Source organism: Diabrotica virgifera, chromosome 6 (assembly GCF_917563875.1).
Source record: "Diabrotica virgifera virgifera chromosome 6, PGI_DIABVI_V3a".
Lineage (NCBI taxonomy): Eukaryota > Metazoa > Arthropoda > Insecta > Coleoptera > Chrysomelidae > Diabrotica > Diabrotica virgifera.
This window is the reverse complement of record NC_065448.1, coordinates 104,217,950-104,242,667: the sequence shown is the minus strand read 5'-3', so window position 1 is coordinate 104,242,667 and position 24,718 is coordinate 104,217,950. Positions and strand designations below refer to the sequence as shown.

Genomic DNA, 24,718 nt, shown 5'->3' with positions numbered 1-24,718 from the left:
CATAGATTTGCAAAAAAAATTTGGAATTAGGATCATCTCACCCTGTACTTCATATTTTATATTCTATATCATGCTCAAGGGCGTCAATTATTTTAAGGGTGTAAACTATCCCTTATTGTCAAAAATGTAATAAAAACATTGTAAACCTTACTATGGGTAAAATTTGGTTTTGATTGGTTAAATAATAATTGTTTTATGCTTTAGGATATATCATAATATTTCAACCCTTAAAGAATTACTTATTTTTATAAGTAATTTAATAGATCTATACAGAAAAAGTAGAATTACGTACAAAAATATTTATCTACACAAAAATACGTATTTACAAATACAAATACAAATAGTTTTTTAGTCATCTTCATCTAGATCGATGTCATCTTCGTCTTTTTCTATAAGTGGTGGGCTATCTTATAGCTATAAGAGCTATAAGACTAGGTAAATTAAATTCCGTAATATCCTTTAGTTTTTAAGTAGGATGAGTTTAAAGGGCTCGAATAAGGAGGTGTTTGCTTGTAAATAGAGATTTTAAGCAGCTATACCTCGCTAAATATTCACTGTAAAGAAAATCTTGGCACAGGTTAATTTTAATTATTAAAAATGATACAATAAAATACCCCACCGTTTTTTCGTATCTATAATATTTTCGGAGATATTTTGAAGAAAAGAGTGAAAATTACGAAATTGCAAAAAATTGTTTTATCTTTAAACTCCAATTTTTCTAAATTTTAAATAGGTCAAACTTCTTGGGTGTATTGATAATAAATATATAAAAAGGATTATATCTCAGTTTGGATTGCTTGAAGAAAAATTATAAAAAAAGGATTTTGTTTATGTTTCTAAAAGATACAATTTTTGGAGCTATAGTTTTTTTATTAACTGTGTATTTTTAAGTTATTCTCAAAAAACGCTCTAAAAAAGTCGATTTTTTCGTTGAAAAACTGTTATTTTCAACCGCGAATAACTCAACAAATATTAGTTTTACGATGAAAACAAGAAAACGTAAAGAACATTTTTTTCTTAGAATTACATTTTCCATCGATTTCCCTGGTTAAAATGTAATGAAAAATTCCCGCCCCCGAGATGGGGTGGCAACCACCTTGAAGACTATAGCGTACAGCGGCATGATATAGAAAATGATCCTTGGGCCATTCTCTACCTTCTGTGAAAATTTCAAGTAAATCTATTGTATGATAAACGAAAAAATTTAGAGCCAAAATGCTTCATTTCCTGGCCTAATATCCAGTAACATTTTTAAATTTCTAGAATCGGTTGTTTGTGTGAATCAACTTTTACTAAATGGCAGTGGGAAGAGTATACTTTAACTAGTTGGAGTCTATTTTTACTAGTAAATGTTAAATAAAAATCTTCATTTTATATTTATAATCAACTTTTACTGAAACTAGCCGTTTGAGTTGACTCGAACTAGAAATAGTCAACTCCAACTAGATAATCAACTTGAACTGTAACATATACACATCGACGTTCGTTTCACTTTATGTTTTGACTTAATTTGTTACCCGTGTTGAGCTGCCCCCCCCACTTGCAAAAATTAAAAAACAAATAGCCCTGATTTATGAGCTATTTATGAGCTCTCATATTCCGCAAACTAAAAATTTTGAGCTCGTTCCACTGAGCAGGAATTTAATACCCTAGTGGGGGGGGGCTGAGTCAGCCCCCCCACTACTTAAAAATAGGAATATTGAATCGGTTTTTGCGGCAGAATTACGAGCTATTTATGAGCTCTTGAAATTATATAGTTTCGATTTTTGAGCTCATCCCCTTCACCCCCAAACAACCCTTTAATTGATTTAACTTAAGAGAAAGATGCTGAGAAAACTTAAAATATATCGTATTGCGGATATAATTCCTATAGCTTATATACTCTAAGAATAAACTATTAAATCGAGGGCATTTCGATTATTGAGCTACAACCCCTTCGCAAGAAAACCACCCTATCTTCCCGGCTTAAGAGAAAGTTGTACTTAAAATGCGTTAAACTAATTATTTGGCGACTACATATCATTTAATAATTTATAAGCTTCCAAATTACGCGCATTTAGATCAGTAAATTGCAATTTACTTTGTATAGTGCAGTCACTGAAGGTAAAAATCAACGATTACCTTCAATTTTGGTGAACCTTCATCCATTTTCACGAAAATTGGTCAGTGGTTAGAGGATACGTCAAGAAACAAAGGTGACATGGTACCACCTTGCGCCTTTACCCTGAGGGTGGATACCGCCCCTTCTCGGGGGTGAAAATTATTTTATAAAAAATAACTGCACAAATCAATAAAAGAACAAATTAAATGCAAAATTTATTATATAAAGTTAATAAAATAAGTCAATACTTTTTAAGTTATTAAAGATCAAAGATTTTAATTACATATTTGTGAAAAAAATGCATGTTTTGAAGAGGTTTTTTGTAAATCACTGAAAAACTGTAAGTTTTTACAAAAAAGTTAATAGTAGTTTAATTCGTATAGCTTATATTCTAAGAATAAACTCTAAAATCACGCGCCTTTCGATTATTGAACTACAACCCCTTCGCAAGAAAACCATCCCATATTCCCGGCTTAAGAGAGGGTTGTACTTAAAATAATTTAAATTAATTATTTGTCGACTATACATTGTTTAATAATTTATGAGCTCGCAAAATATACGCATCTCAATTATTGAATTGTCATTTTCTTTCTATAGTGCAGTCACTGAAGGTAAAAATCAACTATGACCTTCGATTTCGGTAAATCTCCATTCATTTTCACGAAAATTGGTGAGCGGATTTTGATACTATCAACTTTTTCTGGATCTTATTTTTGATGGGTATTTAGTACCTAAGTGTTATAAAATGCATCTTTTTCCCGTTATTTAAGCTTGAACCCTTAGATTTGAACAGTCGCGGAAAAAAATATACATTTAATTACCAATAACTTACTTTAAATTAACATTAAAGGTTTTTCAAGTAAGCAATTTATTATATTTTTTATTAGCTTCAATTTTAGTAATGAAAACTTTTTTGTAAAAACTTACAGTTTTTGAGTCATTTATGAAAAATCGCTCTAAAGCATGCATTTTCTTTCCAAAAATTAAAATATTTGATCTTTAATAACTCAAAAAGTATTGATTTATTTTAATCACATTATATAACAAATTTTGCTTACAATTTGTCCCTCTCTCGATTTGTGGGGTTATTTTTAATAAAGTAATTTTCATTCCCGAGAAGGGGTGACATATACCCCAGGCTAAAACCCCAAGTTGTTATTGTCAATTCGTGAAAATAAATGGAGATTTACCGAAATCGAAGGTAATAGTTGATTTTTACCTTCAGTGACTGCACTATAGAAAGAAAATGGCAATTCAATAATTGAGATGCGTATATTTTGCAAGCTAATAAATTATTAAACGATATGTAGTCGCCAAATAATCAATTTAAATTATTTTAAGAACAACTCTCTCTTAAGCCGGGAAAATGGGGTCGTTTTCTTGCGAAGGGGTTGTAGCTATATAATCGAAAGGTGCGTGATTTAAGAGTTTATTCTTAGAATATAAGCTATACGAATTAAACTACTATTAACTTTTTTGTAAAAACTTACAGTTTTTCAGTGATTTACAAAAAACCTCTTCAAAACATGCATTTTTTTCACAAATATGTAATTAAAATCTTTGATCTTTAATAACTTAAAAAGTATTGACTTATTTTATTAACTTTATATAATAAATTTTGCTTTTAATTTGTTCTTTTATTGATTTGTGCAGTTATTTTTTATAAAATAATTTTCACCCCCGAGAAGGGGCGGTATCCACCCAGGGTAAAGGCGCAAGGTGGTACCATGTCACCTTTGTTTCTTGACGTATCCTCTAACCACTGACCAATTTTCGTGAAAATCGATGAAGGTTCACCGAACTTGAAGGTAATCGTTGATTTTTACCTTCAGTGACTGCACTATACAAAATAAATTGCAATTTACTGATCTAAATGCGCGTAATTTGGAAGCTTATAAATTATTAAATGATATGTAGTCGCCAAATAATTAGTTTAACGCATTTTAAGTACAACTTTCTCTTAAGCCGGGAAGATAGGGTGGTTTTCTTGCGAAGGGGTTGTAGCTCAATAATCGAAATGCCCTTGATTTAATAGTTTATTCTTAGAGTATATAAGCTATAGGAATTATATCCGCAATACGATATATTTTAAGTTTTCTCAGCATCTTTCTCTTAAGTTAAATCAATTAAAGGGTTGTTTGGGGGTGAAGGGGATGAGCTCAAAAATCGAAACTATATAATTTCAAGAGCTCATAAATAGCTCGTAATTCTGCCGCAAAAATCGATTCAATATTCCTATTTTTAAGTAGTGGGGGGGGGCTGACTCAGCCCCCCCCCCCCCCCACTAGGGTATTAAATTCCTGCTCAGTGGAACGAGCTCAAAATTTTTAGTTTGCGGAATATGAGAGCTCATAAATAGCTCATAAATCAGGGCTATTTGTTTTTTAATTTTTGCAAGTGGGGGGGGGGGGGGCAGCTCAACACGGGTTAATTTGTTTGAAAATGAATCGTGAAAATGAACAATATCAGACACATTTAAACGGTTGGCCAACACGTTAGGGTCCACTGACACTCTTTCACTGTAAGAAACACTGAACTGGTAGATGGCTTCCTTGATGGGTTCCAGCTTGACGTCGTGTATAATAACCCTATTGGGGATATAGAATGGTGCATAAACGATGGTTCGCAACACTTTCTTTTAAAATCTTTAAAGGATGTCGATGTTGGAGTTATTGGAGGTTCCCCATATTTATATATCATAGTTCAACACAGTTTTGAGAATGACCTTATACGACAGTAATTTGTTGTCCAATGATAATTTATATTTGTGTCCTATCAGCCAATACATTTTGCTAAATTTAAGGACTAGCTGTTTTCTTTTGGTGATTATAATATGCTTCTTCCAAGTCAGCCGTCAGTCCAAATGCATTCTAAGATATTTAGCATCGCCAGGGAGTGGGCAGTCGTTGGTTTTTACTTGTGGACATGTTTTTCTGAGTAAAATGAATGACACTTGCGTAGATTTCATTTGATTAACTCTGATACGCCATATTTTGTGGTTGTTTGGGTCACGTGAGGAGAAGAGATGAGAGACGTTGGTTTATGCGGTGCAAGTGACATTTTTGGGTTTTTGTTAAATTTGTTATACTGTACGTCCGACAAATAAAGTACCCTTAAAACTTTGTCGGACAATATTACCAGTAAATTTTAAGTATTTTTATCAAACCAACCGGCAAAATATCATCATTTGTGACTCTAAAGTGTGCCCTCCATATCGGAGTACACACATAATGAAGAGTCATAATATTTATACCCTCACAGCTGATTTTTGCAGGATTGTTTGATAAAAATATTTACCGTTAACTGGTAATACTGTCCGTCAAATTTAAGGAATTGCAGTAGTTGTCGAATGCACCAAAGTTTAGAAACCTCTATATTTGCGAAACGCCCCCTCCCGAAAATTTTTCGAAATAGAAAAGTTTTCCGACTCGACGTGAATAAACTAAATAAAAAAAGTTTCACGAGGGAGGTAATAGAGGTAAAGTGTGATCTCAAGATCTATATGTCTACGACTTTTTGACTTCCCTTCGCATCTTCGGAAATCGTTCTAAATACAGCTTGTGTGAAATCGAAACGTCAAAATACACATATTTTAAACTAATATTGTGGGTAATTACCAGTAAAAAGAGTAAATTGTATTTGTTAATATAAAGAAGAGTGTTCCTTTACCTTAATTATCTTATGTTTAGCAAATCTTCTATCTTCTTTTTTTGAGACATATTGGCAACTTTCATCATATTTCCTTTAATATTTCTTCTATCCGTTTTTAAAGTAGGTAAATAACTTGAAGTCCGTGGCTTTTGGTCATGAGACTTTTGCACCAAACCTGTATTTCCATTAATCTTCACCAAGTATTATACTATACTATTGATAAAAGCTAACAACGTCATTGCAGAAAATGTATAGATATTCCTGGCTCAATACTTTTACTAAGATATTTTTTAACAGCCAATAACGAAGAACAGGAATAATACCTAAACAAGAAGGAAATAACATCAGATTTCAGAAAAAAACTTAATCAAATATATTAAGAAAAATAAGAGCCAGAATAAAATGCAATTACAAGTGATGTATACAAACTGACATGTGATTTCTCCTTAACCCGCCGTTACACGCGTCTTCTATTGTGACGTGGTTGCACGCGTATGAGCGTCGCCCTCACCTACATCAATCCGACTTATTTCGAGGAAGAATGAATGCACAAATGTATAAATATAAAATGGGTTGTACTCACATATTATAGAAGGTCTCGTAATTTTTTTTAATGTTGTAATATTTACAATCTGTCCTCAACTAAGAACAATAGGTAAATTATTTGACAAAAATTGAAAATTTGACGTGTAGAGGGAGATCCAGTGATCACCCTCTTTACATAAATTAAATTAAAACAAATTAAAATAAGTTTAGTTATCACAGATTATTCGAATCTTCTTGCTAGGTCCACTACTTTGAATCTCTTCAGGCGTCGTACATCATTGTGGTCATCAGTGAGGTTGCTGGCTAACTCGTTTGGATGAGATTCTAGTCTCTTGGAATATTTTTTGTAATATTCTGTTTCGTAAATCAATTCTTTTTTATTAATTTAACAAAACAAAAGTAAAAACAATATAGATCAAAAGCAAGTTTTCCTTATCTTCAATTTCAAGTAATTGACGTTCTTTATGCGAATTCATTTTACTAAAAATACAAGTTAAAGTTAACAACTGAAGCTATTTCTTTGTGGCATTTATGTAACTATTAATATTTTGTATTTTGATAACGAGGAGTGGATTTCGAAACGTCAATAAAATCAATTTTTAAAGTTAAATTGTGGCTTATTTCTCAATTAGAAAGGTAAATTTAAAAATGGGTTCTTAACCAGTGGCGCCCCTAGAATTTTCCTCTGGGAGGGGGGGTTGGCTTGGGTACCGAAAGTTTTTTGTATTATTTGTGAAAGACAAGTTATATTTTCCTACTTTCTTTATATATATTTCTATGTGCTCTGGGAGGGATTTTAACCCCCAAACCCACCCCCTCGGTGCGGCACTGTTCCTAACCTAACCTAACCAATAATATTTTAATTAAACCTACCCAAATATTAAACAAAAACCTAAAAGTTTCTTTGAGATAACAGAAACGTGATTTCACCTTGATTGCACGCGCAGTGAGGAATTCTCTCATTTGAAGAGGGATGTCACTTCTTTCAAGTATCACAGAGCACACTGACCGCCTGAAATATTCTATAACTTTTTCATACCCTCTCATGGACGATGCTGAAGGCATTCCTGGGTGCTCAAGGGTATCGTATTAGTTAAGACGATTTTATTGGTTATAAACAAATATGGTGAGGTATTCCCTCATAGCGCGTGTAATGGCGGGTTAAACTACATAGGCCAGACTGGCAGAACCTTTGACAAACGTATAGTAGAGCACAAGAGGACTTTCAATAACAGAAAAACAGATTCTACGTATACGTTTTTCACCCTCTAGATCATAATCATTAATCCTGAGCTAGAATCTATGGAAATTAATAAATTAAAAAAATACAGATGTAACTCTTAATGACAAAATAGTGACAAACAGCTCCCCACTCCTCAACCTATTCAGTTAGAGGCTTTAAAATGCAGACACGTACTAAAATATATTACTTGAGATAGGCACTCTACTGAAACAGCTGTAGTAACTTTAACTTATAATAAATGTTGTATATTTCAGTGTTTGTTGCTGAATTTCCATCAAGTAACGGTCGAATCATCATTTAAATTTTATTTTTGTATTCGAATTTTCTCTTAATGTCAAGCATTAACAAAATGTAAATGTTACATGGCGCTATCACCGAATACCTTTCTTGGTGTTGAAACAATGATAACTACTTACAACTGACAAGAATTTTTGTTGTTTTCTCTTGGGTAATAATTTATGCCGGGTGGGATATTTATCACTTGTGTCCAATAAAACACAAAGATTATTTCCTGTTGTTTAACGATGTTTCTAAAATAAGAACTAATTAATTTTGTTCCAATAAACAAATATGTAGAAATCTTGACTTAACAAAGACTTACATTTTTGTTATCTCCCGATATTAGAAATTGATGGATTAAATCGATATTGGAAATTTAATGTGTTGATTGGTTTTATCTTTTCATTTCTTTAAAATGTTTGTTAACAAAAACTGCTTTTATGGATTTGATAAAAGTGAAATTATGATTTGCACACTTCAAATCAAATATAAACAAACATAAAACTACGTAATTATTATTATAAATTTCCCGATTATATTTTCAAATCAAACAATAAAGATTTTTTTATTTTAAAATGTAACGTGTTCTCTATTATTAAAGCTTCCAATAAAGTTGGAAGGCAATTGGTCAATCAATAACAAAATATATAGTTGCCCAAGTTTAGAAAAAATAAAGAAAGATAAAGCTGACACACCTGAGAGAGGATGTCTCTGAAGAAATGTTGATAGCATTAGCATTATCCAGAAATTAGTTTGAATTTATGTGAATCAAATCCACCAAAGATACAATGACTTATGACATTCAACGGACACGTGTAAGAAGATCGATCACTTTCATGCAAAAAGAAGATTGAGTTCTGAGTTGTCTATATTGTTTTTGCTTAATGGCAAAAACATTCATCATTTAGCCAGTCACAATCATGTTATCGCTTATCACTAATTCAGAGGAGTAGTGTGTAGTGTGTGTTGAGTAAATGTCTTATTACTTAGTAAAGTCGACTTCATTATCTTAACAAATTATGTGTATTCATGTGTGGCACTAATTATATCCGAACGTCTGCGGTCCTTCGGGTGTATATGTTGTCACAATCAGGTTATAGCTTATCACTAACTCAGAGGAGTAATGAGTACTATGTGTTGAGTAAATGGCTTGTTACTTAGTAAAGTCGACTTCACTGTCTTTACAAAATGACGCTAATTATATCCGAACGTCTGCGGTCCTTCAGGTGTGTATGTTGTTGATATTGTCTTAGTGGGATATACTGAAAGGGATTTCGAACATGGTTTAGTTCTAAGTTGTAGAAAACTGAATAAATTTTTTATATTTGAATGAGAAATTAAGAAATTTGAATAAAACCGTAATATATCCGCAATAGTAACCGAACAAGTATCTACTTTTGAATATTTGGGAAATATAATAACAGATGATGGGAAAACGGACATGGCAATAAGTAATAAACTGAAGAAGGCTACTAACGTGTATTACTGTTTAAATAATACAATTTTTGGGAAATCTAAATTAAACAACAAAACTAATCTCAGAGTATATAACAGCGTAGTAAATCCGATAATGACATATGGGGCGGAAACATGGATTGTGCAAACGAAACATGAATCAATAATAAACGCAGCCGAATTAAAATACTTAAGAAGAATGGCTGAAGTAACTAAGTTTGAAAGATTCAGAAAGTAAGATATCAGGAGAGAGCTGGAACAAGAACCAGTAATAAGGAAGATCGAAAACAAACAATTGAGCTGGTTTGGCCACATATAACGAATGCACCAAAATAGACTAACAAAGAAGGTACATGAAGCCAAAATTGGAAACAAAAGAATAAAGGGAAGGTCTAGGAAGTCATGAATGGACCAGATCCAGGATATACATGAATATAAGAGATATGCAGAATCTGGCTACCGATAGAAGCTCATGGAAAGGATTATGAGAAAAAAAAAAGAAGAGAAAGAATAAAACCGCCTTTTATTTTACAATTAAAAAAAAATAGTAATCGCTAAACACAATCTCGTTTGACGACTATAATAATAGATATATAAAATGCGTAATTCAGACCCTATTTTTTTATTAAGGATATTAAAAATAAACTATTTTATCTTATCACTAGTTATTTCACCAAGAGTTTTTATAGTTTGTTTTGCATTCCGTCTCTGGTTTTTATAAGCATAAATAGAAAAACATTAAATATTTACTGTAAATCACACTCATTTTAAAGTACAATATTGTAGTGCAATTGTTCTTTTCATGAAACGTCAACTTAAGCAGGCCACGCACTGAATGGCATAGAGCGATCGGCTCGGCTAAGAGCAATCGGCAGATTTTGCTATACATGGAAATAAATTAGGCACCGCGGACCGCCTAAGGGCCGATTCTCACTATACCTCCCGTTTACTTTCCATATCCGCGGCATCCCGTTTCCATAAAATATTATTAAATACAAATCATATAGTATATGCCCACTTTCCATTACTTTTACCTACCATTCCCGAAGCTTTGCGTTCAATATCGGCCACGTATTTTTCGGCGACGTCTCGAATACCCTATGAATAGTGTGAATATTGTTATTACCTCGCGGTTCAGTCACGTATTTTTTTCTACGACAAGATGTGACTTGTCGGGTAGAGTATGGATTGGGGGAAAACATAGCGGTTATGGATAGGGGGAATACATGTTGAGAAAAATTTGGACAATAAAAAATTTATAGAACTTGTCTGACATGACTTTTTAATTTTGGATAATACATTTAAAGACGGCAATATTTTGGCCGGCTGTTGCCAAGGAATTAAAATATTTTCTTCATCCAATATCTTCTTATTCCTCTTTATAAGCAATTCCGCTGGTTCATCGGCGGATTGATAACCTCTACGGAATATTGCCACTTCATCTTTTGCTTGATCGGCCGATACTTCTATCGATTGGTGATTTATTTCTTGCTATTTTGACCACACGTGTCTCTCTATTCTGCTATGTGGTTGTTCCATTCTTTTTTCTTCTATTTAGTGTCCATTTGTTTATACATCCTGAAATATATACATAGTCCTGAACATTTCAGGGACTACTTTCTTCGCTTTCCGGTGACACAATTATAATATATCTGCTTGTTCAAACTCCGTTGCTTCACCACAAGTGAAGTTAAAAAGCTATAGGTTCTTCCAAGTTGTGCGTTACCTTTTTCGATTTCCGGTGACACAATTATAATATATTATCTCCTCGTTCCAACCGCGTTGCTTCACCAGAAACAAAGTTAAATTTTTAATTTATGAATGTTTTTCATATTGATAACGATTTCCGAAGTGAAAGTCGCAACGTCAAGTAAACTTGATTTCAAACTCGAATTGTGGCTTATGCGCAAATAAAATAGTAAATCTTATTTTGTATTTCTCACGCCCGGTAAGAAGACAAATGTGAAATAACCTTTTTTACATTGGTCCGCATGTATATTTTACATAATTTCTATTATTAAATTTTCTTCAGACCACATTATTTCATCAAGCCGGAAAAAACACGTGTATTCGAGTCAAAAATTTAGGGTAAAATGTTACCAAACCGGTACAAAATGTGTGGAATATTAAATGGGGAAAGTAAACGCGACGTCTAGTGAGAATGGTGGTTAAATTAATAATGGGAGGTGTATGGAACGTGTATGGGAAGTAAACGGAACGTATAGTGAGAATAGAATTTTAATGGGAGGTGTATGGAATGGTTATGGAAAGTAAACGGGAGGTATAGTGAGAATCGACCCTAAGAACGTTCGACTGTCGAATGTATAGCAAAATCTGCCGATTGGTCTTAGCCGAGGCGATCGCTATAATATGCCGATTCAGTGCGTAGCCTGCTTTACTCAGTATCGACAAGAATTATTGTGCTCATTACTCATTTCCTCATCTGCATTTGAAGCACGTAAATGCAAAACCAGAAATTTGACGTATACCTAATGGTATAGGGGAGCCCAAGCGGGGATTTTTGCAGTTACTCGAGCGCGTCAGATTATCACATGGGGAAAACCTTATACCCTGTAGTGTAAATGTACTACCATATATTGGATCTTAATACAGGGGAGTTTGTTAAGGGAGTCGTAAAAAACATCCTATCCTTACGAAAAAATCCGAAATCGTCAGGTTAAGATAACGAAAGGTAAGTACATGCAGAACAGTGTGTATTTCAAAAATCTGACGGTATGAGCGGGGCATATCTCACAACTGATATCCCGAATTGTACACATAGTTTCAAAAGTTAGGCATCACCTCTCGTATTCACGATGTTTACGCTTTTAAAAATCCGTATTTTTATCACGTACTTATTGGACCTTTTTTATAAAAAATATACCTTTTTTGGTTTTTTATTTTATTTGAATACCCGTTTAATTGACCTGTTTTTGCCAAGGTGTAAACATTTGAAAAATTTATTCTGGTGAAGTTTTTGAAAACGTGATTAAAAATGAATCGTACTTTAATTTCTGAGTTGGACCATATAGGAAATATCGATTTAGTTGAAGAAGGTCGTTCACAGCGGTTCGTGGAGGAAAGAGTGGGTGTTTCTCAGAGTGATGCCTCACGGATATGGAATAGGTTCCTGGAGACAAACTCGATACGGAATAGATCCCGGTCTGGTAGACCCCGAGTTACCAATGTTCGACAGAATAGATATATCAGAATTTCCATCCGTAGAAATTCTTCTATGTCTGTACCAGCTCTCCAAAGGGAATTCAGGCATGCTACAGGAGTCAGAGTATCGTTGTCTACAGTAAGAAGAAAAATTTTATACTCAGGTTTGAGGAGTAATCGACCAATAAGAGTTCCTCAGCTACAACCTAGACATGTTTTGAACCGCCTCCAGTGGGCTCAAGAACACATACAGCTCCCCCAACAGTTTCAGAATTTTGTGCTTTTTTGGGACGAGACCAGAATCTGTTTAAATAGTGATAACCGGCGAATTCGTGTGTGGCGAGAGCCAACAAGAGCTGCAGAACTAGTCACACACGAATTCGCCGGTTATCACTATTTAAACAGACTCTGGTCTCGTCGGAAAAAAGCACAAAATTCCAAAACTGTTGGGGGAGGTGTATGTGTTCTTGAGTCCACTGGAGGCGGTCCAAAACATATCTAAGTTGTAGCTAAGGAACTCTTATTCTATTAAAATTCTTCTTCTTACTGTAGACAACGATACTCTGACTCCTGTAGCATGCCTGAATTCTCTTTAAAGAGCTGGTACAGACATAGAAGGATTTCTACGGATGCAAATTCTGATCTATCTATTCTGTCGAACATTAGTAACTCGGGGTCTACCACACCGAGCTCTATTCCGTATCGAGTTTGTCTCCAGGAGCCTATTCCATATCCGTGAGGCATCACTCTGACAAACACCCACTCTTTCCTCCACGAACCCGAATTAAACGGGTATTCAAATAAAATAAAAAACCAAAAAAGGTATATTTTTTATAAAAAAGGTCCAATAAATACGTGATAAAAATACGGATTTATAAAAGCGTAAACATCGTGAAAACGAGAGATGATGCATAACTTTTGAAACTATGTGTATTTTATCTCAATAGTAACGATTTGATTCTGTGGTAGCGCCTTTTACAAGAAACTTTAACAGCTACGCTTATGGTTTTGACCAAATTTAGCATTATACTTAAAGGTAAACCTTATTTTTGTTTGCAATATATAATTCACTTTAGAAGTTGTTGCTTCCGTCAAATAACGATTAATAATTCAAACAATCAACTGATTTCACTGTTAGTCAATATAGCTGTTATAAATTACTTCATTGTTACAACGAAGAATCATAAGAGTAAATTATGATTAATTGTTACAAATCATGACTATTAATCTCTGACAGTACATGTAGGTACCAGAGAAGACGCTGTGTATCACCGGTTGCATTGCTTGTAAAATATTAAGTAGCATTTAATCCCGATATCATGAGTATAAATTATCAGCTTTATTGCTGAATACGTTCTTTCTTTAAGTATCTTAGCCTTTGTTAATAAAACTCAAATCATTTTAAAACATATAGCTAGTAAAAGGTATGAAATATTTGGCCATAATAATATTTGTGCCCTTCGTATTACAAATAGAAAAGAAAAACAATATTCAGAACATAGTTTTTAAGTAGCTCAATTAATTAAAATAGAAGAAAACATTTTTTATTTTCTATTTATATGTTGTTTTCAATTCTATTTAGCATAGTTTTTATTTAGATTTTATGATCAAGAATAAAATTAAAGAGTACATAATATAATAGACTAAAAAGATTATGTACGCAAAATATGATTGAATATAAGGGATTGATTTGAGGAGTTTAATATTGTTTAAACATGTGACTTTGAATATTTAGGTTTTTTGTGGCAACTGAGAATATCTGATCTTGTGAAATTTCTAATAGTCCAGGGCGCATCTGTTTTGAGATGGACGTTGAGAGGTGACTCAAATTTTTTTGCAGAAATTGCTTAAAAATAACTCAAATAATAATATTTGAGTTATCCTCCCATTCAAAATGGTCCGGAACATTGTTTAAATAATCAAAATGTCAAAATATGAAGGAAAAATTCGATTTTTTTTATTGGTTTTTTGATTACAACTTTAAAACTATTCATTTCTGAGAAAAGTTTCACTAACATGGAAGTTGCGTAATTAAATTTTCTACAGTACAAAATTGGTAAAATATTTAAAAAATAGTAACCCTTGTTGCAAAATAGCAATAATTGCGAAGAAAACCATACAAAAACAAGTATTCGCATTTTACGTTTTTCAACCATTTATGCTAGACGTAGGACCTTCATAGTTTACCCAGAAAAACCTTATGATATATTAAAACAACACTGTAAATTTCATTAAGATCGGTTTAGTAGATTTTGCAAAATAAATTTTGCAATCCAGCTTTCGCAAAAAAAATTCATTTTTTTAAATGTTGCAGGACTGAAAATAAAGCAGATAGCAAGTTGATTTTTTTTTGCTTATAGAAGTGTACTGTACCTTTCATCTGCAATTTACAAAATTAAAATCGATTAATTACCACGGCGTCAGAAAATTTTTTAAATAAACATTAATTTTTGGTGCTACGCGCAGGAGAGCGGTGTTCGATTCACACAAGTTGATTTCCACCAAAATTTCTTCCAATCTTTATCTTATATCTTATTTTCTTACTCTATATTTTGTTGTATTTTAATATTTTAATTCCACAAAAATCAAACTAATTTTATTATTGTTTGTGAAATATTGTTTAAACAATTGCATATGTTTAAAAATAATAAACTTTTATTCTCTAAGTTAAAATATATGAACAAAGAAAGTTTTTGCTAAAAAAGTGTTATTTAAAAGGATAGAGTATGTGTTTTTATTTTGCAATAAACAAATTTATTTATTTATATCGAAATGTAATAAAAATTAAAATGTATCAATCATTACCAAAGGTCATTGGAATGCCCAATCAGAGCAAACTATCCGCTGTCCTGCGCGTAGCACCAATAGTTTATTTAAAAAAATTCCTGACGCCGTGGTAGTTAATCGATTTTAATTTTGCAAATTGAAAATGAAAGTTACAGTACACTTCTATACGCAAAAAAAATTCAACTTGCTATCTGCTTTTTTTTCAGTCCTGTAGGTAACATTTTTAAAAAATGAATTGTTTTTGCGAAAGCTAGATTCCAAAATTTATTTTGCAAAATCTATTCAACCGATCTTAATGAAATTTACAGTACTATTTTACTGTGTCATAAAGTTTTTCTGGGTCAAATATAAAGTTCCTAAGTGTAGCATAAATGGTTGAAAAACGTAAAATGCGAATACTTGTTTTTGTATGTTTTTTTTTTGCAATTATTGCTATTTTGCAACAAGGGTGACTATTTTTTTTTAAATCTTTAACCAATTCTAGATTGTAGGAAATTTAATTATACAACTTTTGTGTCAGTACAACTTTTCTCGGAAATGAATACTTTTAAAGTTATAATCAAAAAACGCAGAAAAAATCGAATTTTTCCTTCATTTTTTGATATTTTGATTATTTACACAATGTTCCGGACTTTTTGAGAGGGAGGATAACTCAAATATTATTATTTGAGTTATTTTCAAGCAATTTCTGCAAAAAGAATTGAGTCACCTGTCAGCGTCCAAATGTACTAATATTTTTACAGATGCGCCCTGGTCTATAAATTGGTCTTTAAGGGGAAGTGGGTATGGTTTGAAGTCAACATATCAAACATATTTTTGTGATTTTTTTTTGAACTATCGTACAATTATTTTATTTTTAAATTAAATAAGTATATTAACCCTCAACTGGTATGGTATAGTTTATTTTGACAATTTAACCAATATTGCAATACTCTCAGTTGACCTACGACCATTGTGCGTGGGGGCGACTGTTTTTGGAAAACGTAAGTTTTTAAATAATTTTAAGGTACAAAAGCACACTAGACTTTTTGACATTTTGACAAAAAAAATTTGATCAGATTTGATCAAAAAAATTCAATTTTTATGTTTAACTCATAACCGGTTCTACCTATAAAAGGTACCTATATAATCTGTATCCATTTATTTTCTCGTTATATATTTTTCCTAAACGTTTAATTAATAAAATAAACTCTCTAGTGCAATCCCTCCTTATGGAGTATTGGGCGCTTATGCGTTTCTTGGCCCAAAGTTAAGATTGTTGTCTGGTCGGGACAGCGCAAATAAAATAAACTAATTACAACATAACATATTCCGCATATCTGTAAAATCGTGCAGGATTTAAACTCGCGGGTCACCATTGACCCAACATACCTTAGAAGATTAACTAAATTACCATACCAGTTGAGGGCTAAGAACCTATAATTAAAAAAATATTCAACAAAAAATTCAAGAAAAGATATTGAAAAATAAACCAACGGTGGCAAATTTTTAGACACCTAAAAGATCCCGAAAAGATTGGACATAAATTATACCACAGATTCTGGGTCCAAAAATAGGTTGATTGAACAAATGTGCACATAAATAAAGTTACAGCCCTTTGAAGTTAAAAATGAAAATAAATTTTTTCCAATATATCGGAAACAATTAGAGATTTTTTACTAAAAATATACATGTGGCATTCTTATTGTAGGAGCATCTCGAAAAAAAAAATATAGTGAAACTTCTGCACCCCATAATTTTATGGGGCTTTTGTTCACTTAAAGTTCCCTAAATTTTTATGTATGTTCCTATTATAAAAGAAAATGGATTTTGTGGTGGAGATCAGAACTCGTCACTGGATTATGTGAAACATAAAATTCAAAAAGATTTTATTAGTTTATGTTCATCTCGAGGTTTATCTTCTTTTTTTTTATTTGTAACGATTTTTGAGTTTTAAGTATCAGTCAGAACTCAAAAAACGAAATTTTTGGCAACAAAATGGTGAAATCAACATATTCTTTATGATTGTTAAACAAAAAATAAGACAATAATTATTAAAAAAATAATAAAACATAAAAATATATCTCGTCATCGTTCTCTCAAGAAATGTATAAATAAAACTGTGAACAATTTCAGGTGGATCTGTCGAGTAGTTTTTGAGTTATATAGTATCTACCGCCTTGATAGAAGCAGTTTTGTGAAAATCTCGTTTAAAGTTTTGACAACTTTGTATTGATCATCTTTTTGTCTATCTAATCGTAAAGTGATGCAGCAGAATATGTCCTTAAATCACTGAGTTGTCTAAAACAGAGAAGAGGAACATCTGTTGAATATTTCTCAGTACTCATGCAAGAGATTTTCGTGAAGATATTGGCTCCGAGTCATCTGAGATTTTCAGGGAGTATCCTTGATGTTATTCACTTTCAGTTAAAATAATACAAAATCTAAAATTTCAAATCATATTCTCCCTTAACCGTCCTGCGGTAACGTGCGGTCCACAGTTCCGAGTATGAAGTGAATCGTCTTATATTGCGCCGAATTTCAACAAAGCGCTTCGTGCATGTAACTACATCTACCAAATAAAGTCCTTCGCTGCCCCGTGACGGCTAAGTTTTATACGAAGTTCCTTATTGTTAGTAACCAAGTATTGTTGTGTTGGTAACCAAGTATTGTTGTCTCAGACCATACGTCACCGAAATCAGCTACCTACCCAGTTTACTGAAGACCAAGGTAGACCAAATCAATAAATTATGTTTGCATTTAGGTAAAATTGTACTTTAGCGTCACGCGTTCCAAAACCGAAGAAAAACGTTCTTCTAGCATCTTCCATGCATGGCGATAACGATATCGATGGAACTACACAAAAACCTATGATGGTAATTTACTATACCAAAACGAAGGTAGGAGTTGACATGGTAGATCAGTTATCATTAAAATACAATGTAGCTCACAATGCTAGACGATGGCCGACCCTTTATTATGTATAATTATTTGAAAAATGTGTTCCTGTGTTTTCTCTAAATTTATCTCTATCGGTCCAACAGATCAAGGTCACCAGTAATGTGTAAATTTCTTTCGTCACCCCAGGAGGGTTAAGGGTTCTATCAAAGTAATCGCTTAATTTCTTAGTTGAATGTACGAAATCTTCCATACACTTAATTCACTCATACTATTTAGCCGAAAAGCAAATAAGCTTCAACTTAAACCACTGCAAAGAATATGTGATTATCTCTGTTTCTAATTTAGTCAGAGACATGGACATAAAAAAGTTTCCAACATCTCTGCTAGTGTCAACATTCAGGTGAATGCATTTTTATTCTACTTTCAATCTTACCTACTTCAAGTTCCACGTATGCGGCTGTAACTTTAATGGTGATAACTCAATTGCTTTCCAGAAACAGATTGTCAAGCTTGTTAAATAAATTCCTTTGATAAACCATGTTTGTTTTAGCAAAAGATTTTAAAGGAGCAATTGGCTAGATAGAAGTAATCTAACTGCTAAATGAAAATAAAACATCGAAGACGTAAGAGGGTATCCCAATTGAAAAATGTTTATATTATACAGGGTGTCCCGAAAAGATTGGTCATAAATTATACCACAGATTCTGGGTCCAAAAATAGGTTGATTGAACAAATGTGCACATAAAAAAGATACATCCCTTTGAAGTTAAAAAATGAAAATAAACTTTTTCCAATATATCGGAAACTATTAGAGATTTTTTACTGAAAATACACATGTGGCATTCTTATTGTAGGAGCATCTTGAAAAAAAAAATATAGTGAAACTTCTGCACCCCATAAACATTTTATGGGGGTTTTGTTCCATTAAACCCCGCTAAACTTTTATGTATGTTCCTACTAACTTATTATTGTAGTACTATTAGTTAAACATACTGTTTTTAAAACTTTTTTGCTTCTTAGTACTTTCTCGAAAAGCCAGTTTTTATCGAGATATTTTGAATATTTGTCAATTTTACCACATATTTGTGTATATGCTTATAAGTACGATTATAGAGACCTATATTATAATTTACATTTTTATTATAATATGAAAAAATATTAAGAGGCAAAAAGTATTAAAAACACTGTGTTTAACTAATGGTACCGCAATAAAAGTTTAATTGGAACTAACACAAACATTAGGGGGGGGGTTTAAAGGAACGAAACCCCCATAACAGTTTTATGTACCTAAATATATTAAAAAGAAGCCGCATCTCGATAAACACTGGCTTATCGAAAAAATACTAAAAGGCAAAACAGTTTTAAAAATATTGTGTTTAACTTATGCTACCACAATAATAATTCAATTGGAATGTACACAAAAGTTTGGGGCGGGAGGTTTAAGGGAACAAAACCCCATAAAATTTTTATGGGGTGTACAAATTTCACTGTTGTTTTTTAAGATGATCCTGCCATAAGAATGCCACAATGTCCATTTTCAATAAAAAATCTCTAACAGTTTTCGATATATGAAAAAAATCGATTTTAATTTTGTAACTTCAAAGGGCTGTAACTTTTTTTGTGTGCACTATTGTATATAGGTCGATACCCCCGAATCTGTAGTATAATTTATAAACAATATTTTCGGGACATCCTGTATATTGCTAACTATGCCGCTATCAGGCTATACGCATACGCTGTGAGCTCGTACGTAGAGGGGATATTTAAAAGTTCGTGAGCGCCGGTAGTGAGAAGTCAGTGAGCTTTTTTTGGAAATTTGACATTAATGCCAAAGTGATTAATTTAAAACATTGAAATTAAAAACATTAATATGACAAAAATATTAGTTGGTCAAAGCTGTTGTATATATTTTTACCTTAAATATACTTACGTTTTAAATACTGAATTTCAGTTTTTTTAATATTTCGTAATATGTAATTACAAATTAACCTAATAATCTAAGCGCCATCTACACGATAATTTTGAAAATATCCGAAGTAAGAAACTAACATTTCATCAATAGAACGTCAAAATGAATAGCAAAATCTTAAAAAAATCGATTACGATTTAATTACTTTTTTGCGTTGTAAATATTACGCGATATTAATTAAATAATAAATTTAAAAAATTTCGGCGAAAGTTGCATTAGTAATCCGCTAGTTAGCGACACCAGCGGAGCTCAGAGCGTATAGAGTAAAACTATCTGAGTCATTTCTTTGTGATCGTGACGAAGTATGTTCATATTTATTTTTCTTAGAAGAATCATACCTTGACGAGTGGATGATGGACTGATTAAAATAAAACAGAAATAAAAATATGATCGCTACCGGTAAAAAATATAGGTATATATTTCGTTAAAATATCGTCGAAAAACTTTAGCATTAATATGTTCTCTAAGTTGTAAATTGAAAAGTTGTTCTAATAGATTATCTCCATCACTCGTGATAACAACTCGTGGTTACCTTGAGACCAATAATATAGAATTTTGCAATTACACAATAGAATGTAATAAGATTTTTTTTGCAATATGATTTGGAAATTTCCGAAATGGAAAACGAAATATCAAAATTAGCTTATTTTATATACTTTAAAATAATAAAAATGTACTTGACAGCATTCCTCTTGCTGCTAGTGTTTTATCAACAATATTTTTTATCAATAATAGTATTTAGAATATGGTGTTTTTATTATTTTGATGATTGTAGTCTATGAAATTGTGGCGTAATTTTTAATGCTTTATCTCTTAACATAATAGTTATTAAAAAAATTTCTAATTGTAAAACGGAAGAAATATAAACCAAAATTTTGTTTAGTTTATAAATACTTTTTAGTTTTAAGAGAAAATTTTTATTCAATATGAAGTATAAATGTATATTTATTAAATATTTTACTTTTCAGTTGTACTAGCTACAAGATGGTTTTAGTACTAAATGGGGTCCTTCAAGAGGATTGCCCACCTGATTCAAGATCACTATACCATACTCATCCCATTTATGGAGAGACTGCTGCACAACTCCTTGGTGTTCCCAATAAAATTATTGGCTCAGTAGGACTCCTGTATGTACAGCAAAGAGAATTAGCCGCTACAGTACCCCATGATAGTAAGTGTAATACAGTTTTGTTAGAGTTAGGGGGGGGGGGTATAGTTTGAAATCAACATATCAAGCACATTTTTGTGAATTTTTTTTAAAGCTATGGTAGGATTATTTTATTTTTAAATGAAATACGCATATTAAGCACAATTCGAAGAACATTTAGAAAACAAAATTCAATCCAAAATATTAAAAAATAAGCCATTGGTGACCAATTTTGGAAGGCAGCTCACAAAAAAATGGATTTTGCGGTGGACATCAGAACTCGTCACTAGATCATACGAAACAAAAAATTCAAAAAGATTTAATTAGCTTATGAGTTTCACGAGGTAATAATTTTGAGTTTTTTTGATTTTTAGTGATTTTTGAATTTTTGGTATCACTCAGAAATCAAAAATACGAAATTTTTGGTAAAATTTTGTGAAAATCAACAGATTTTTTTTAGTTTAACAAAAAATAAGCACAAAACGAAAAATATCTCGACGTTGTTACCTCATGAAATGCCTAAAGAAAATATATGCAAAACTTCATGTAGATCGGTCAAGTAGTTTTTAGTTACAATGTCCACCGCATTTGAAAAAGCAGTTTTGAGAAAAACGCTTTTAAAGTATTGTCAACTTTTATTTTCAATTTTTTTGTCTGTCAAATCGCAAAGTGATGCACACCGGAATATGTTTTTGAATAGAGATGTAATTTACAAAAGAAAATGAAAACAGCTGTTGACCGTTTCTCACTACGCTCAAGCGCGCTGGCGCGAAGATGCTGCAAAGCGAGTCGAAGGTAGAGAGATAGTGTTGAATATCTGTTGAAAGAGCAAAACACAAATAATACTAGAAATGCAAATATACAAGAGAAAAGATCAGTACGAACACATAAATTAACCAATATTGAAGTGAGAAACAAGTTCAACAAAACCACTGACGAAAATTTCAAAGAAAAATGGATACATAGAAAAACAATTGAACAGCAATGGAAATTAAAGATACTATTTGCAATGCTGCTGGTGAAATTTGCGGATATACAATTACTGGTGGGTCAAAAAAGGACTAAAATTATTATTTTATTTGGTGAAGCGAAGAGATAAAAATAGCTGTGAAAGAAAAGAAAGTAGCATGGAGAGCTTATCTAGAAAATAACAGTCCATATATGTATCAGAAATACAAAGAAGCAAGGAAGCTTGTGTAAGAGAAAGTTAAAAAAGCTAAATCGGAAGAGTGGGAGAGATTTGGAGAAAAGATGGAACAAGACAGTAGGACAAACAAAAAATTGTTTTATAAAGGTCTGAAAAAAAATTAGTGGTAAATCAGGTAGTACTGTCGTGCAAATAAAAAATAAAAATGGTGAAATACTTACCCAACCACAAAATATAGTCAACAGATGGAGTGCATATTTCAAAGTGTTACTGGAAGCAGATGAAACAGATGATGAAGAAGAACAATAAGAAGAGATCATATCTGGGACGGCGAGAAACGAGAGTAATGAAATAACATTGGAAGAATTAACGGAAGCCATCGCAAAAATTAAAAATGGTAAAGCGGCAGGAGTAGATAATATCAAGGCAGAATGTTTGAAATATATGAAGGAATCTACATTACACTACTTACACCAATTACCGATAGCAATTTGGAAACAGAAACGCACCTCAGAAGATTGGGCAACAGCAGCAATGTCTTCTTTATTTAAGAAGGGAAATAAAAAGGAATGTTCAAATTATCGAGGTATTTCCAGGTTAAGTGTCCCGGCTAAGGTTTATCAACGAATACTGGAGATGAGACTGAGAAAGAACGTGGGATAAGAGCAAGATACAATCTTCCGAAATGAAGTATTTACGAGGCGTAGAAGGCGTTACGCTAATGGACAAGGTAAAAAATGAAACGATAAGAAACAACGTAGATGTTGAGAGTGCCAACACAGTAATAGAAAGATAACAACTAAGATGATTTGGTCATTTAGTCAGGTAGTTTGGGAAGCAAAGGGAATTGGTACAAGGAGAAGAAGAAGACCGTGTCAACAATGTAACGATGCTGTGGAAAAATCACTACAAAGCATAAACCTCACATGGGAGGAAGCCAAGAGAAAGACATCGAACAGAAAACTTTGGAGAGAGATGATTAGGAAGTAAAAACAGATTTCTCGACACCTCACGGTGGAAGAGAACCGGATTAAATATATAATGTATTTAATACAATATAACTTTATAAAATAAGCACAATAAGTATTAGTTATAAATTCATATTAACACTGTAACAATGTCACTATCACTAAAAATGATAAACGTCAAAATTTTTAGTAGACAAGATATAAACTTAACAATATACTGACTCATTGTTACAGCTAAAATCCTTTAAAATTTTTTCGAAATTATTTATAGGTCTGGATCCCGCGTATGAAAAAAAAGTTGATTAATAGCAAGCTGAAAATTTGTTAATAGCTTAAGGGTGTCTAGTCGAATAAACTTTGATATGTGTGAACACTGGAACAGGGGAAGTTTTAATTGTGGAACAGGTTAAAAATTTGGAACGGTCACAGCACGAAAACGGCACATTTATTTTGTCCGACAGAACAGACTTAAACTCTTCGAACAGAGATTAAACTCTCATGCAAAAATCAGACTGCTATTTTTCACAAAATAGGCGTTTTAATGAGTGGAACATGTAGAATATGTCAAATGACAGGAATTATGACAGGTAATAAATAGCAGTCTGATTTTTTCATGAGAGTTTAATCTCTGTTCGGAGAGTTTAAGTCTATTCTGTCGGACAAGATAAATGTGCCGTTTTCGTGCTGTGACCGTTCCAAATTTTTAACCTGTTCCACAATTAAAACTGCCCCTGTTTCAATGTTCCCATATATCAAAGTTTATTCGACTAGACACCCTTAAGCTATTAACAAATTTTCAGCTTGCTATTAATCAACTTTTTTTTCATACGCGGGATCCAGACCTATTATTGATATACATTACAATAATAATTATTGTATTAAATAAACAAGTTTAAATCATTCTATTTTCAGTTTAAATACTCTACATTGAGACTAATATATTATTAAAAGTGGCATGAACTAGTTGAACCTAACTTCAGCCCCTGAGTAATGAACTATTACTCACGGGTAAAGTAATGGTTGTTATTAACTATTTAAAAATAGTGAATAATGATCATGTTTTGAATAAATCCTCATGAATTTTGCACTAAGTCCGGAAATGTATTAATGAGTAAAGTTTAGTCAATAATCTAGTGAGTAAACTTTACAATGCTTCAAAGAAACTGTCAAATACAGTAAATAATTTTAAATTTGTCAGTCTTCCTAATAATGCTAACTCTTCAACAAAAAAGTCTTGTTACGTGGAATTGGTTAAAAATGAACATAGCAGACCTCTTAAACTTTAAACATAACAGAAAATCTAAAAATACGTATAATAATTACGTAGATGTTTTAAATTATTATTGAACATTCTATGTATATTGTATATGTCTATATCATTAA

General features: G+C 32.2%; 1 protein-coding gene across 2 annotated transcripts in view; it reads left to right on the top strand.

Annotated features, from left to right (window-relative positions):
* The window catches only part of LOC114334214 (protein N-terminal asparagine amidohydrolase), a 268,207-nt gene that overhangs the window by 154,677 nt on the left and 88,812 nt on the right, over positions 1–24,718 (top strand). For both annotated transcript variants that reach the window (XM_050652704.1, XM_028284249.2), the window contains exon 2: positions 21,042–21,244. In XM_050652704.1, coding sequence (XP_050508661.1) covers positions 21,058–21,244 — 187 coding nt within the window. In that variant the 5' untranslated portion in view covers positions 21,042–21,057. The remainder of the gene's footprint in view (positions 1–21,041; positions 21,245–24,718) is intronic.